Source organism: Rhinichthys klamathensis, unplaced genomic scaffold (assembly GCF_029890125.1).
Source record: "Rhinichthys klamathensis goyatoka isolate OS25496 unplaced genomic scaffold, OSU_Roscu_1.1 h1tg000414l_1, whole genome shotgun sequence".
Classification (NCBI taxonomy): domain Eukaryota; kingdom Metazoa; phylum Chordata; class Actinopteri; order Cypriniformes; family Leuciscidae; genus Rhinichthys; species Rhinichthys klamathensis.
Genome location: NW_026606914.1, coordinates 443,544 through 458,958, shown reverse-complemented (window position 1 = coordinate 458,958; position 15,415 = coordinate 443,544). Strand labels below are relative to the sequence as shown.

Genomic DNA, 15,415 nt, shown 5'->3' with positions numbered 1-15,415 from the left:
GTAACATGAGAATGAACCTCATTGGTTCTTGTTGAAGCTCAAACGTGATGCGTAACATGAGAATGAACCTCATTGGTTCTTGCTGAAGCTCAAATGTGCTACGTAACACGAGAATGAACCTCATTGGTTCTTGCTGAAGCTCAAACGTGCTGCGTAACACGAGAATGAACCTCATTGGTTCTTGCTGAAGCTCAAACGTGCTGCGTAACACGAGAATGAACCTCATTGGTTCTTGCTGAAGCTCAAACGTGCTGCGTAACACGAGAATGAACCTCATTGGTTCTTGCTGAAGCTCAAACGTGCTGCGTAACACGAGAATGAACCTCATTGGTTCTTGCTGAAGCTCAAACGTGCTGCGTAACACGAGAATGAACCTCATTGGTTCTTGCTGAAGCTCAAACGTGCTGCGTAACACGAGAATGAACCTCATTGGTTCTTGCTGAAGCTCAAACGTGCTGCGTAACACGAGAATGAACCTCATTGGTTCTTGCAGAAGCTCAAACGTGATGCGTAACATGAGAATGAACCTCATTGGTTCTTGCTGAAGCTCAAATGTGCTACGTAACACAAGAATGAACCTCATTGGTTCTTGCTGAAGCTCAAACGTGCTGCGTAACACGAGAATGAACCTCATTGGTTCTTCCTGAAGCTCAATCGTGCTGCGTAACACGAGAATGAACCTCATTGGTTCTTCCTGAAGCTCAATCGTGCTGCGTAACACGAGAATGAACTTCATTGGTTCTCTCAGGTCAGGCGAACATGCATGAGCTTCTGTTTACCACAACTGATGTGTGCGTTGATGAATGTTTATGTGTGAAGAAAAGCCTAAATTAAATCTGTTCATCATATAAAGCGATCGAGTCTCTTCAGAAAATTTGGACTAAACCGCTCAATTCATATGGATTAGTTTTACGATCTCTTTATGAAGCGTCAAACTAGTAGTTGCGTAGCTGTCAATGGAGGGACAGAAATCTCTCAGATTTCATTAAAAACATCTTCATTCGTCTTCTGGAGATGAACGAATGTTTTATAGGTTTGGAACGACATGAGGGGGGAGTGATTAATAACAGAATTTTAATTTTTGGGTGAACTAACCCTTTAAGTAGATCTAGTATTACCAGTAATAGAAAGGGAAGGAGAGAAAGAAATAAAAAACAATGTGCTTCGAATTAGCTATTTTCTTAACAATTGAACAGCCTGAATGTAATGCATCAGAAACTTCTCTGTTGGAGAAAGAATGTGAATGTAATATATTCCCATTTCCTTCTCTCAGCATGTTTAGTTCATTGTCTCAGTTTGTTTTGTTTACTTGCATTTTAATAACTGAAACCAACTCATCCAGATGAATTCATGATCACATTCATTTAGCCACCTGATGTAGCAATTCATTATTGCACTGATTACACCAGGTCTGTAAAACTTCTTCTCTTCTACTTTATTTTAGAAATAGTGAGGCATAGTAGATCAGCTACTTAATACAGAATTAATACAGTTTTGATTATTTTAGCATTTATACAGCATTGTAAAACAGACCGGTTTTCCTTTCCACACATTGCAAAGTAATATGAGGAAAATAAAAAGTTTCTTCTGAAAAAAGTGCAGACCCTTTTTTTATTTATAATGTGCTAAACATTCTAAATAATTAATTATAAAGAATAACTATATCTGAGATATTATGAGGCATTATTCATGGGCTTTCCTGTACATGAAGGCGTATGTAAAGATGTTGCTGCAAGTCATTTTTTGACCCCTTTGACAGTGTTTCCTTCTATGGTCCAGAAGACACGGGGAAGAGTTCAAAACAGATCGTTCTGGCTAAAGTTGGATTTATGAATGAAAGAAACCTCATCCCAACTATAACCAGGCAGGTGTGATTGATTAGGGTTGGAGCTGATCTTAACAATCCAATATTTTATTGTGCTGTGGGCGTCAAGCCCAAATATGTGATTGTATTCTAAGGCCCCGATATACTCACGGAAAAGTACTTCTTCGTTTAAGGGTAAAACGTAGTTTGAAATACGTGAGCAGAGATATACAGTTATCCAACACCTGACACAGCCGACTCTGCTGGGGCGACCGTTGGATGAATATGTAAATATTAAGGGTGTCAATCGATTGAAATTAATTCACAATCTCGAACTTCAAATTAAAAAATGGAATTGTCGATGCTGCCACGCCCCCATGTCACGGCCGGTCAGCGTGCCAAGCGGGGAAAACACGCGTGTTGAAGTGCTGCGAGTCTATGGTCAACCTCCTCTAACTTAGCTACAGCCATTTAAAAGATAGCATGGCAACTGCAGATGCAGGAGACCCATCGACAGAACTTGAACCCCCTCCTCTTTCATTGAAGTCGCAGGTGTGGAAGTTTTCTGGATTTCCAGTGAGTTATGTTGACAACGTTCGCGCTTCAAAAAAGCCACAGTTTACTTTGCAGACATCCCAAGTCTCGCGGAAGTTCCTGGAGTCTCCCGCATATTGATAGCGGTTCCCTGATGCCCGCAAATTAGTTAAATCTACCGGAATCTAGAGTGAGCGAGCAAGAGCGCGCATGCGAGACAGAAAAAAAACTGTGCTCCAAACCGTATTGCGCGCACGGCAGAGAGGGAGAGAGCGAGAGACCTTGCGTGTGTGCCTCATGAAGCGCATGTAAGACAGAGAGCATCCTGGTTGGCCGGTTTCGGCTTTAAAAAAATAAATGTAAAAATCGAGAATCGAATCGAACCGTGACCTTAGAATCGAAAATTTAATCAAATCGAGGATTTGGAGAATCGTGACACCCCTAGTAAATATGTGCAGCGCTTTCCTCTAAAGAACAAAATAAACTAAATTGAAAACCAGCAAGCATTTTCATAAAGCATCTAAATATATAGCAAAGTGGTTATGTTTGCACGAGCTTACGGCACTCCAGTGAAGTCACGTTACGTTTATTTATAGATCACTTTGTATGATAGATAGCTTAAAATCAAGCAGCTTTACTGTTTTAAACATGAAAAACAGTGTCAGTACAACTGCATTTTTTTTTATTTTTTTTTTACTATAAAGCAGCTCTCCAGTGTGTTCATGTTTTCACTCACGGGCGTCTGACCCTGAACGACTGCACAGGCCAAATGAACCAGAAAAGATCTTCATGTGAACGAAGGCGAAGCCTTATTATTTGCCACGGACCAATGCTGGTACTAAGGTGTTTAGCAGCCGGAGCAAACTTCGGCAAACAAGCAGTTTCGAATTCCCAAAACGAACTTTATTTGAAGTTCATTTCGGCCGGATTTTGTTCGAAATGACGTCACATCAGTTTGGGGTTGTATTTCGCTTGAAGTATATCGGGCCCTTAATAAGCACAGACACACAGCAACGTTCCCACGACAAAACAGACCCAAAGCTGCTCTGAAAAATACCTGTCTCTCAAATTGTACATGTGACAATTGATTTTTGCTTATTGAAAACAAAACATTTAAAACCTGAGATTTGATGCTGAGAAAAATATTTGAAACTTCAACAATAACTTGTACCTGAAAATACCACTTTTATTTACTTTTTTTATTCAGACAATGCGTCACGTTCAAAAGTTTCGTTCAGATGCGAGCGTTCTCAGTCATACAGGAGCCATAATGAAACAGAAATCTTAACTAACTATTATTATATAACTAACTGTTATTTTAGTGCTTATGTCAGAGGGGTCACATGCATAGTGAAGTCATGTGCAAATGAGTCAGCCATTGCGTTTACAAAATAAATCATTTTAATACAGATTCTTTGTTCTCATTGTTGAACCAAAGTTTTAGCAAACCATAAATTTAGTGTACCGCTGCAGCCCTATCATAAACACATGAAGTAAAAGAATAAGAGACCTTTCCAAAGGAGCCTTGTCCCAAAACCTTGAGCAGCTCAAACTGGCTGGGCTCGGCCTTCTCACAGCCCTCCTTCACATGATGAGTGATGGGAATCTCTTTATAGGCCCCCTCATCCTGCACACACAAACACACACACACAGCTGTAGACATCCGGACAAGTGACAAATCAAAACAAACCATGCAAAACCAATCCATATTATTCTCTTCAAGTGCATGATAATGGTGAATATGGATATTTTCAAGAGCAGAAGCCTATATAATGTACAATACACCATTTTGATCATTTGTTAAAGGGTTAGTTCACCCAAAAATGAAAATTCTGTCAGTATTTACTCACCCTCATGTTGTTCCAACCCCGTAAGACCTTCGTTCATCTTCGGAACACGAATTAAGATATTTTTGATGAAATCTGAGAGCTGGATCACTCCTCCATACTAGTCGATAGGCTTCTTCAGGGATTGAACTTGCCGGCCTCGAAAAGTTATTAAAGACATCGTTAAAATAGTCCAAGTGACTACAGTGGCTCAATCTTAAGTTTATCAAGCGACGAGAATACTTTTTGTGCGCAAAAACAAACAAAAATAACGACTTTATTTCAACTATTCATGTCCTTCTCTTTGGGCCTCTAGTCAGTTAACGTAGTGTGATTCCGTAGAGCTACGTCACACGTAGGCTCACTATTGGCCGACACTGGTCATGTGCGTGATGCGTGTGACGTACAACAACAGAAGCTTACGCTATTACTCTAGTGAACTGACTCGAGGCCCACAGAGAAGGAAATTAATAGTTGAAATAAAGTCGTTATTTTTGTTTGTTTTTGCGCACAACAAGTATTCTCGTCGCTTGATAAACTTAAGATTGAGCCACTGTAGTCACTTGGACTATTTTAACAATGTCTTTAATAATTTTTCGAGGCCAGCAAGTTCAATCCCTGAAGAAGCCTATGGAGGAGTGATCCAGCTCTCAGATTTCATCAAAAATATCTTAATTCGTGTCCCGAAGATGAACGAAGGTCTTACGGGGTTGGAACAACATGAGGGTGAGTAATTACTGACAGAATTTTCATTTTTGGGTGAACTAACCCTTTAAAGATTGCAAATAGCCTATATGTTATTGTGGTTTAAGGGTCCAAATAAATTTTCTGACCACTGTATATGATATCTCACAATTCAACTTAATGACAAATAACACATGCACCATTGCTGCAATAACAACTGAACATAATCATTCCATAACAATTGAAATGATTTCAAATGAATCACTTTGTAATATACAGTGTTTCCCCTACCAATGTTTTGTGACAGACGACGTGCAGTTTCATTTACCTCACGCACACACACACCGAATGCTATTCGATACGTCTCAAGTGTAATACTAATACTAACACTAATACAAATAAATTATCATCAAAACTTTTTTTTTAAGGAATAATCACAATTTTTCTTCCATGTTTTAATTCTAACAGTAAAGCTCATTGTGGAGCACGTCGTTTGACAAAGTGTGTTTAATTTCACATGATTAGAATAAATTAAATTAATGTTTTATGTCTTCATTTGATTACCAGAAAAAACACAGAATTTGTGAGAAAAAAAAACCATTTCATTTTGTTGTGTGATGTGTAAATAAATGTTGTTTGTACTTATGTGCGCTTGTCATTTCAGCTCACTCTAGAAATGCACCGATACAAACAACCGCATCTATGACAACACCACACATCCGTAACACCCCCGAAAGAAATCCTAGGGGAAACACTGATATACACACACATACTATACACTTCAGAAAAACTTGTTTTTTTTTCACAAATAATGAAATTAAAACATGAATTCACAAAAACACAGTCAGAGCTCCAGACCAACAAATGACAGCAGTGGCCCACACACACACACGATTTGGTACATGAGGATGAGGATTGAATCACAGTATTGTGTATTAAAGACATTTATTCTCATAAGAAACTATAATTTGCTGAAACTTTCTAAAAATAAACAATTTCCTGTCATAATGTATAGTGTAAGTGTTGTTATATATCGAAACGTGAACCTCATATCGTATATTAAACCAAAATCTGAGATAACCATATCACCACATCTCTAAAAATTTAAACTAATTTCACTGTTGTAGCAATGTTCACTGGCCACATATTCATTCATTCATATATCCTGCGCTTAAATAGCTTAAAATTACTTGAATGTTTTAATTTGCAAGACTTTAAAACAACGCCAATCAAGCCAGTGATGATAATCCCATCTTTCTTGCGAGTCTCAGGCCATCAGGCACTCCTTATAATCGAGCCCTGGCATGTGTTATTCACTGTTTTCAAATTAAATTGTCCCCCTGCTCTCTCTAAGGGTCATTCAACATCATCCCACATCGCTGGAAGTGGAGCAGATCTGAGAGGGTCACAGGCCAAGCACCAGCATTTACACAACTACTCACACAGTGTGTGTAGGACTCCTCCTCCATTGGCTCATCCATGATCTGATGCCCATTAACCTGAAATCAAACACATAAATATCACATTATGCTTTTCACAATACAGCAGCATGAAACCGTTATCTTTCATTCACACCAAACTAGGGCTGCTTATTTTTTCTATCAAATTTTTTTTTTGGTTTCCAAAACCAGTTTAGACAAACACCGAAGAAGAGAAGAGAGTGGATGCCGAGTGCTTGTTATCATTGGTATCTGAGAAAAGATTTATTCTCATGTTCTTTATACAGAATATCATTTCCATTCATTTTCCACTAAATTACGTAATGACTGTTCGTTTTCTTCCACGTGTGCGAGTGTTATTCTGAGAGCAGGTTCTAGATACCTCCTGCTCCTCCGTATATACGGGTGAAACTCGAAATATTTGAATATCGTGCAAAAGTTCATTTATTTCAGTAATTCAACTTAAAAGGTGAAACTAATATATTATATAGGCTCATTACATGCAAAGTGAGATATTTCAAGCCTTTATTTGTTATAATTTTGATGATTATGGCTTACAGATATGAAAACCTTTTCACAATATTCTAATTTTGAATTTGGGGTTTTCATATATAAAAAATATTTTTATTATTTGCGCTGCACAACTGAACTGTTACTATTTTCCTTTTCAAAGTGATTGATCATATTTCAAGCAATAAAAACCCCATCATTGCAAACAGTGAAGCGTCTCAGCTGAAGGAAATAATCTGTTATTTATCGGCTTTAACACATCGCCCAAATTTTCTTTTTGGGTCGATAACGATAAATGAACATATATCGGCCGATGCCGATATATCATGCATCTCTATTTATTTATATAGCACTTTATACAATACAGATTGTTTCAAATCAGCTTCACCGTAATAAACAGGAAAATAACAGAATCAATGTTGCAAAGTCTGCCGTAAAGCAGTTCCAAATAGACAATATAGTGTCATTAATCATATCAATTCAGTTCAGTGTTGATTTAATACAGTTTAATAACTACGTTAAGTTCAACTATTATGAAAAGAGTTCATTGAGAAAGTTCAATATTGATTCAATTCAGTTCAATAACAGAGTCGATTATGCAAAAATCGATAATCAATTATGAAACGAAGTTGGAAAAGCTATGAACAAGACAGCACTTACACACCTCAGCAAATGTCCTACAGTTTAGCAAGACAAGGACTGTTGCAGTTACGTTTGATTTGTGTAACGTTTACGCTGCATTACTATAAGTCCATTCCCAAGTGTATGGAGCTTTTAATGTGTCTTTATTACATGCGAGAAAATAAATGATCTGGAGAAGAAAAAAAAAAGTTTGAGAGAAAAAGTTATCACACTGATATTTTTTGCGTTGGGAGTGCACGTCTCTAGATCAAAGGCCCGGCCCGGCCCGAGGATAGTGACGGGAAATATCGACCCGACCTCGGGTTCGGGCAGAGAATCTAAAGGCAGAGGAGGCATCTATCTAGGTGAACCGAACAATGGTGTAATGATTCAGTTCGACTCCCGATGACAAGACAAGACGGTGCTCAACCGACTGGCCAATAGGAACGTTCTAATAGGAAAAAAAGAACGTGGCCCCGCCCATGACACAATTTTCACAGCTAAAGCAAAATCCTGACACGAGAGCAAAAAATTGCATCGAGAGCAAAGAAAAGCGGTTTGAGAGAAACACTTTTTTTAGAGAAAATGTTTTCACACTTATAGCAAAAAAATATATATATTTAAGTTTTTTTTTTTCAAAGTATTTTGAGAGAGATTTTTTTCTCAGAAATAATTTAAAAAAATTCAAATTTATATTTTTTTATGTTCTATGAGAAAATACTTTCTCTCAAAACGTTTTTTAGTCTCAAATATTATTTTTTGCTATTGATATGAAAACTTTTTCTCTCAAACTTTTTTTTTCTCTCAGATCATTTATTTTCTCACATGTAATAAAGACACATTAATAGCTCCATACAAGTGCACACTGATCTGCGTTTCAGAAACAGAATATCAGTACCAAAAAACAAAACAGAAAGCCTTTATGAGAAATAATATTTACGTAACGTTATTGAAATTATCTTCAACAGACAGCTGAAGAATAGGCTAACATATACAGACATAGAGAGAAATACAGATATTTAGTTAACGTTAGTTTATTAGAACGGATAACAGACAAAACAAGAGAAAGATGAAACTATAATATCGCACATCCTTTGTCTGATACGAGTACAGATTTAAGTTGACAGCTCAATCAGTGTGTAACTAACAGATGAAGGCAGATGAGACTGTGTGCATGTGTGTGCGCGTGCGCGCGCTTTAGTCATGACTCATAAGGTGAAGCCGATCAACAAGCGCAGGCTAATCTTCATTATCATCATTAACTCATTACATTAAAACGCTCGTGTTTTACACAATGCAGAAACACGATGTCATTGATATGAGCGTCATTTGATTTAATATTGTGCAGGAATCACGAGTAGCATCATTATCACATGCTAACCGCTCGAGCTAACGCTGCCGTCACGCGAGTCTCCACACTGCGCGCGCGCACCCGCGCGACAGGGACACGCTCGCTCACATCATCACCAAAAACACACACAACTGTCATTAAAATCACCGATTATCAATACTGGTCAATGAATGTTGTCATATATATGACATACCTCACTGCTGACGCTCTGCACCTCCATTTTGAGCGAGGACTCCTGCGCGGGGCCGAAAGATATCATATGGTTGGACTAGAGGCTTATTCCGTGAGGCATTTCTACGTCGTGTGTGACCATTAAATGTGCATGAAGATCAAGTGACGCGGGCGATTTGCAGGAGCACACAAACCGCGCGGGCCGCTCCGCTCGCTTATTCCCGCAAATATGGCCGTCTCTGTCCGCGCGAGCTGAAGACGGCAGCGCTGACGTCACTGTGACGCAACCCAGCGGAGGATTTCCCCATCAAGCAACTGAGCACAAAGTATATTTTTTATGCTTTTTTTCTAATGAAAACAAAAAGGGACTCAAGGGCATTTCTCTCTCTCTTGAATTTATTTAAAATTATGTTACCCCTGACTCAATTTTTTGTTTTTTTGTTTTTTTTTTGTCTGTTTATTTTACTTGCTTTTTACTTTACTTGCTTTTACTGCCTTTTTGTCTACTGTTTATAATTATATTAATTTTGTTTAATTCTGTTTTGAGATGTAACTATGTATTTGCTGTCATATTTGTTCAATAAAAAATAAAATAAAATAAAAATCTATTTTTTCCCTACAAATTTTGTATTTCAAACAAGTTAAGAGAAATTCATTTAAATATTTCTCATTTCTAACAATTAGAAATACTCAACTCACTCTTCTCTATGCAATAACAATTCATTTGAATATCATGCTATTACATTTAAAACTTCCATTAAGATCCATATTGTAGTTATTTATCACCCCTCAGGTCAACTGGGAAGCTTTGTAGAGGAACTGGATGTGCTGCTGTCCTCTTTTCCTGAGGATGGCACCCCACTTGTAGTAGTCTTTGGTGATTTCAACATTCATCTAGAGAAGCCTGATGCAACAGACTTCATCTCTCTCCTAGCCTCTTTCGATCTCAAACGGCTCATCACCACAGGTACTCACAAATCAGGCAACCAACTGGACCTGGTTTACACACGCAACTGCATCACAGACAAAATTTTGGTGAAACCTCTGCACATTTCCGATCATTTCTTCATTACTTTCAATCTACAACTCACTACCCATGCACCCCCAACCCCCCTACCAGTTACTTGCAGACGAAACCTGTGCTCACTTTCTCCCTCCCATATTTCCTCTGCTGTGTCATCTTCTCTTCCCTCACCCTCACAGTTCTCATCTCTGGATGTGAATACGGCAACGGATACTTTATATTCCACTTTAACTTCTTCTCTAGACAATATCTGCCCTCTCTCCTCCAGGCCAGCACGTGCTACTCCCTCTAACCCCTGGTTATCTGATGGTCTTCGTGAACACCGGACCAAACTCAGGGGAGCGGAGAGGAAATGGCGTCAATCAAAAGACCCATCTGACCTGAGTATGTATCAGTCTCTGCTCTCTTCCTTTTCTGTTGATGTTCACGCTGCGAAATCTTCATATTTCCACAACAAGATCAACAGCGCTTCTAACACACGAACACTTTTCAAGACATTCAACTCTCTCCTCTGTCCACCTCCACCACCACCACCACCCACCTCCTCTTTAATTGCTGATGATTTTGCTAATTTCTTCAGCAACAAAACAACAGCCATCAGCAGGCAGTTCTCAGCTCCACACACACAGGAACCCAGACCAAACACACCAACTAACCGAGGTAGAAATAGCTTTCCTGTAGCTCAAACAGTAGAGCGTTGGCGCTTGCAACGCCACGGTCATGGGTTCGATTCCTAGGGAAAGCAAGAACTGATAAGAATGTAAAATGTGTACCTTGAAATGCAATGTAAGTCGCTTTGGATAAAAGCGTCTGCCAAATGCATAAAAGTAAATGCAAGTATCTGAACTTCTCCTCTCCAGTCATCCTACCACCTGTCCTCTAGATCCCATCCCCTCACACCTTCTACCAGCACATCATCAACTCATCCCTCCATACTGGCATTTTCCCTACAGCATTCAAAAAACAACATTAAACACATCACTCGTAGAGAGTTACTGACGAGTCTCTCCAACCATTCATAGCGAAAACACTTGAATGAGTTTCTTTCAACCAAGTATCATCTATCCTACTGTCTCAGAATAACCAGCTGAATGTCAACCAATCTGGCTTCAAGAAAGGGCATTCAACTGAGACGCCAATACTGTTGGTCACAGAAGCCCTGCAGATCGCGAAAGCTGCTTCCAAATCATCAGTTCTCATCCTCCTGGATCTGTCTGCTGCCTTCGACACTGTGAATCATCAGATCCTTCTGTCCACCCTCTCATCACTGGGCATCACAGGTACTCCTCTCCACTGGGACCCATCACACAGGCACATGGTTTCTCTTACCTCTCTTCCTCTCATTTCAACCAGATGATCCCACAGTAGCTGTACGGATCTCAAGCTGTCTGGTGGACATCTCGGCATGGATGAAGGAACATCACCTGCAGCTCAACCTGGCAAAGACTGAGCTTCTCGTCCTCCCTGCCAATCCGTCTCTACAGCACGACTTTACTATCCAGCTAGATTCTTCCTCAATCACCCCATCAAGATCGGTCAGAAATCCTGGAGTAATATTTGATGACCAGCTGACCTTCACAGACCACATCACAAAGACAGCTCGATCATGCAGGTTTGCACTGCACAACATCAGGAAGATCAGGCCTTTCCTAACTGAGCATGCAACACAACTTCTCGTCCAGGCCCTGGTAATTTCTAGGCTTGATTACTGCAATGCTCTTCTGGCTGGACTTCCATCATGTGCAACTAAACCTCTACAAATGATCCAGAACACTGCAGCTCGTCTTGTCTTCAACGAGCCCAAAAGGGCCCACGTCACACTTCTCTTCATCTCTCTGCACTGGCTACCACTCGCTGCTCGCATCAAGTTCAAGGTGTTGACACTTGCTTACAGATTGACCACAGGCTCAGCGCCCTCCTACTTTCACTCGCTCCTACGATTCTACATACCTACCAGAAGCCTACGATCAGTCAATGAGCGGCGGCTCGTGGTACCATCACAGAGAGCCTCAAAATCCCTCTCCAGAACATTCTCGTTCATAGTGCCTTGCTGGTGGAACTATCTCCCCACCTTCATCCGGAAAGTAGAATCCCTGACGACATTCAAAAGACAGTTGAAAACCCATCTCTTCCGTGAGCACTTAACCTCTTAAAAAAAAATATATATATATATATATATATATATATATATATATATATATATATATATATATATATATTAGGGGTGTAACGATACACGTATTCGTATTGAACCGTTCGGTACGAGGCTTTCGGTTCGGTTTTCCGTACGCATTTTTGAACCGAACGGTTCGTTGGACCATTTTTCCTGCCGACCAAAATTTCGTTATTTCAAATGAAGGCGCGTCACGCGTGGCAAGCGCGCTCATAATGTGCGTGACCACAACATTGCCCAACATCAAATGGCAAATGTAATGTAAGCGGAACGAAACCACTCGTTATTGTGTGGTTGAAGGACCGTTTATCAGTTTGGACAAATACAGCGCGAGCCGATCTTAATCATCAGCACTGTTACTACACAGCCAAATCCAGTAAAGAAAGCATTTGAATTCGCCACTGAAGTAATAACATCGCTGCAAGATCTAGTGAGAAACATTCGCATTTCTCCGTTATTAACGGATCAAACAGCGCTGACGTGGAAACCAGGAAGAAACATTGTGCCATGAATGAACTATCCAGTGTCCACAGATCAGCAACATTCACCATGGGTTTACTGTAGTAACACTACTAACTGTAACCATGGAAGTTTGGCAGGAATAGTAGGCTATAATGCTTTCAAGTAACATCACGTCGGTTTTATTTTGACATTATGAATACAATTGCTGCCCTCAAATGTTAATCTGAACTAAAATAAACCTTTGTTTATAACTACTACAATATTACATTTAATTTTGTCCAAGGAGCTGTTTTGTTTTATAAGCTCCTAAGAAAAGTCAAGTATAGCTCCATCATTGCTCAAAGTTAAAAAATATCATACTTTATGATGTTAGTTTTAATAAAAATATAATTAAAAAGATTAAATCAAGGAAATTTCTCTGGCATTTCTTTCTTTTTGCTGTATCGGAAACGTACCGAATCGTACCGAACCGAACCGTGACACAAGTGTATCGTATCGAACCGAACCGTGAATTTTGTGAACCGTTACACCCCTAATATATATACACTCACCGGCCACTTTATTAGGTACCCCATGCTAGTAACGGGTTGGACCCCCTTTTGCCTTCAGAACTGCCTCAATTCTTCGTGGCATAGATTCAACAAGGTGCTGGAAGCATTCCTCAGGGAGTTTGGTCCATATTGACATGATGGCATCACACAGTTGCCGCAGATTTGTCGGCTGCACATCCATGATGCGAATCTCCCGTTCCACCACATCCCAAAGATGCTCTATTGGGTTGAGATCTGGTGACTGTGGAGGCCATTTTAGTACAGTGAACTCATTGTCATGTTCAAGAAACCAATTTGAAATGATTAGAGCTTTGTGACATGGTGGAAGTAGCCATCAGAGGATGGGTACATGGTGGCCATAAAGGGATGGACATGGTCAGAAACAATGCTCAGGTAGGCCGTGGCATTTAAACGATGCCCAATTGGCACTAAGGGGCCTAAAGTGTGCCAGGAAAACATCCCCCACACCATTACACCCCCACCACCAGCCTGCACAGTGGTTACAAGGCATGATGGTCCCATGTTCTCATTCTGTTTACGCCAAATTCTGACTCTAACATCTGAATGTCTCAACAGAAATCGAGACTCATCAGACCAGGCAACATTTTTCCAGTCTTCAACTGTTCAATTTTGGTGAGCTCTTGCAAATTGTAGCCTCTTTTTCCTATTTGTAGTGGAGATGAGTGGTACCCGGTGGAGTCTTCTGCTGTTGTAGCCCATCCGCCTCAAGGTTGTGCGTGTTGTGGCTTCACAAATGCTTTGCTGCATACCTCGGTTGTAACGAGTGGTTATTTCAGTCACTGTTGCCCTTCTATCAGCTCGAACCAGTCTGGCCATTCTCCTCTGACCTCTGGCATCAACAAGGCATTTCCGCCCACAGAACTGCCGCTCACTGGATGTTTTTTCTTTTTCGGACCATTCTCTGTAAACCCTAGAGATGGTTGTGCGTGAAAATCCCAGTAGATTAGCAGTTTCTGAAATACTCAGACCAGCCCTTCTGGCACCAACAATCATGCCACGTTCAAAGTCACTCAAATCAACTTTCTTCCCCATACTGATGCTCGGTTTGAACTGCAGGAGATTGTCTTGACCATGTCTACATGCCTAAATGCACTGAGTTGCCGCCATGTGATTGGCTGCTTAGAAATTAAGTGTTAACGAGCAGTTGGACAGGTGTACCTAATAAAGTGGCCGGTGAGTGTATATATATATTCATTTAATCCTCCCTTGATCTCAAGTCGGGCTACTATCAAGTAGAAATGGAGGAGGGGGACAAGTGCAAAACAGCTTTTTTGACACCTATGGGATTCTGGGACTTCAACAGGATGCCACAGGGAGTTACGAATGCCCCCAGTACTTTTCAGAGAGTAATGGAAAACTGTATGGGTGGAATGAACTTGAGAGAAGTCTTAGTCTTTCTTGATGATGTTATCGTTTTCTCGGCTACACTTGAAGAACATGAAGATCGATTACTCAGAGTTCTCCAGAGGTTGAAGGAATTTGGCTTAAAGCTGTCACCTGAGAAATGTAAATTCTTCAGAACATCTGTTAAATACCTCGGTCATGTTGTGTCTGCTACTGGGGTAGAGACCGACCCAGCCAAGATAGCTGCTCTGACGACGTGGCCTAGGCCTAATAACATCAAAGAGCATAAGTCTTTCCTTGGATTTGCTGGATATTATAGGAGGTTCATAAAGGACTATTCCAAAATCGCAAGGCCTCTGAACGACTTAACAGCTGGTTACCTGCCACCAAAAAGGAAGTCCGCCTCCTCATATAGCAGCTCAACACGTCTCTCAAGTGTAGATTTCAGAAGACCATTTAATGAGAAATGGCCTGCGAAGACGCATTCAAGACTCTCATTCAAAAGCTTACAACAGCTCTGATCCTTGGGTTTGCCGACCCGAAGAAGCCTTATGTGGTACATACAGATGCAAGCACTCATGGCCTTGGTGCGGCTTTATATCAAGAGCAGGAAGGCAAATTGAGAGTAATAGCCTATGCGAGCAGGGGACTCAACCGCTGTGAACGAAGATACCCTGCACACAAACTCGAGTATCTCTCTTTAAAGTGGGCTGTCACAGAGAAACTTTTTGATCATCTCTACGGAGCGAAATTCACTGTTGTGACAGACAACAACCCACTGACGTATGTACTGACGTCTGCCAAGCTTGATGCTGCAGGCCACCGCTGGCTGGCTGCCCTTTCCAGCTTTGACTTTAACATCCAGTATAGAGCTGGGAGGAAGAACCAAGATGCAGACGG

General features: G+C 40.4%; 1 protein-coding gene across 1 annotated transcript in view; it reads right to left on the bottom strand.

Moving 5' to 3' along the window:
• Nucleotides 1-9,201, bottom strand: part of rps6kal (ribosomal protein S6 kinase a, like) — a 42,507-nt gene extending 33,306 nt beyond the window's left edge. Inside the window, exons 1-3 of the mRNA XM_056235184.1 lie at nucleotides 8,963-9,201; nucleotides 6,291-6,347; nucleotides 3,849-3,965 (exon numbers count right to left, since the gene is read on the bottom strand). Coding sequence (XP_056091159.1) covers nucleotides 3,849-3,965; nucleotides 6,291-6,347; nucleotides 8,963-9,028 — 240 coding nt within the window. The 5' untranslated portion in view covers nucleotides 9,029-9,201. The remainder of the gene's footprint in view (nucleotides 1-3,848; nucleotides 3,966-6,290; nucleotides 6,348-8,962) is intronic.
• Nucleotides 9,202-15,415: the final 6,214 nt, after the last annotated feature.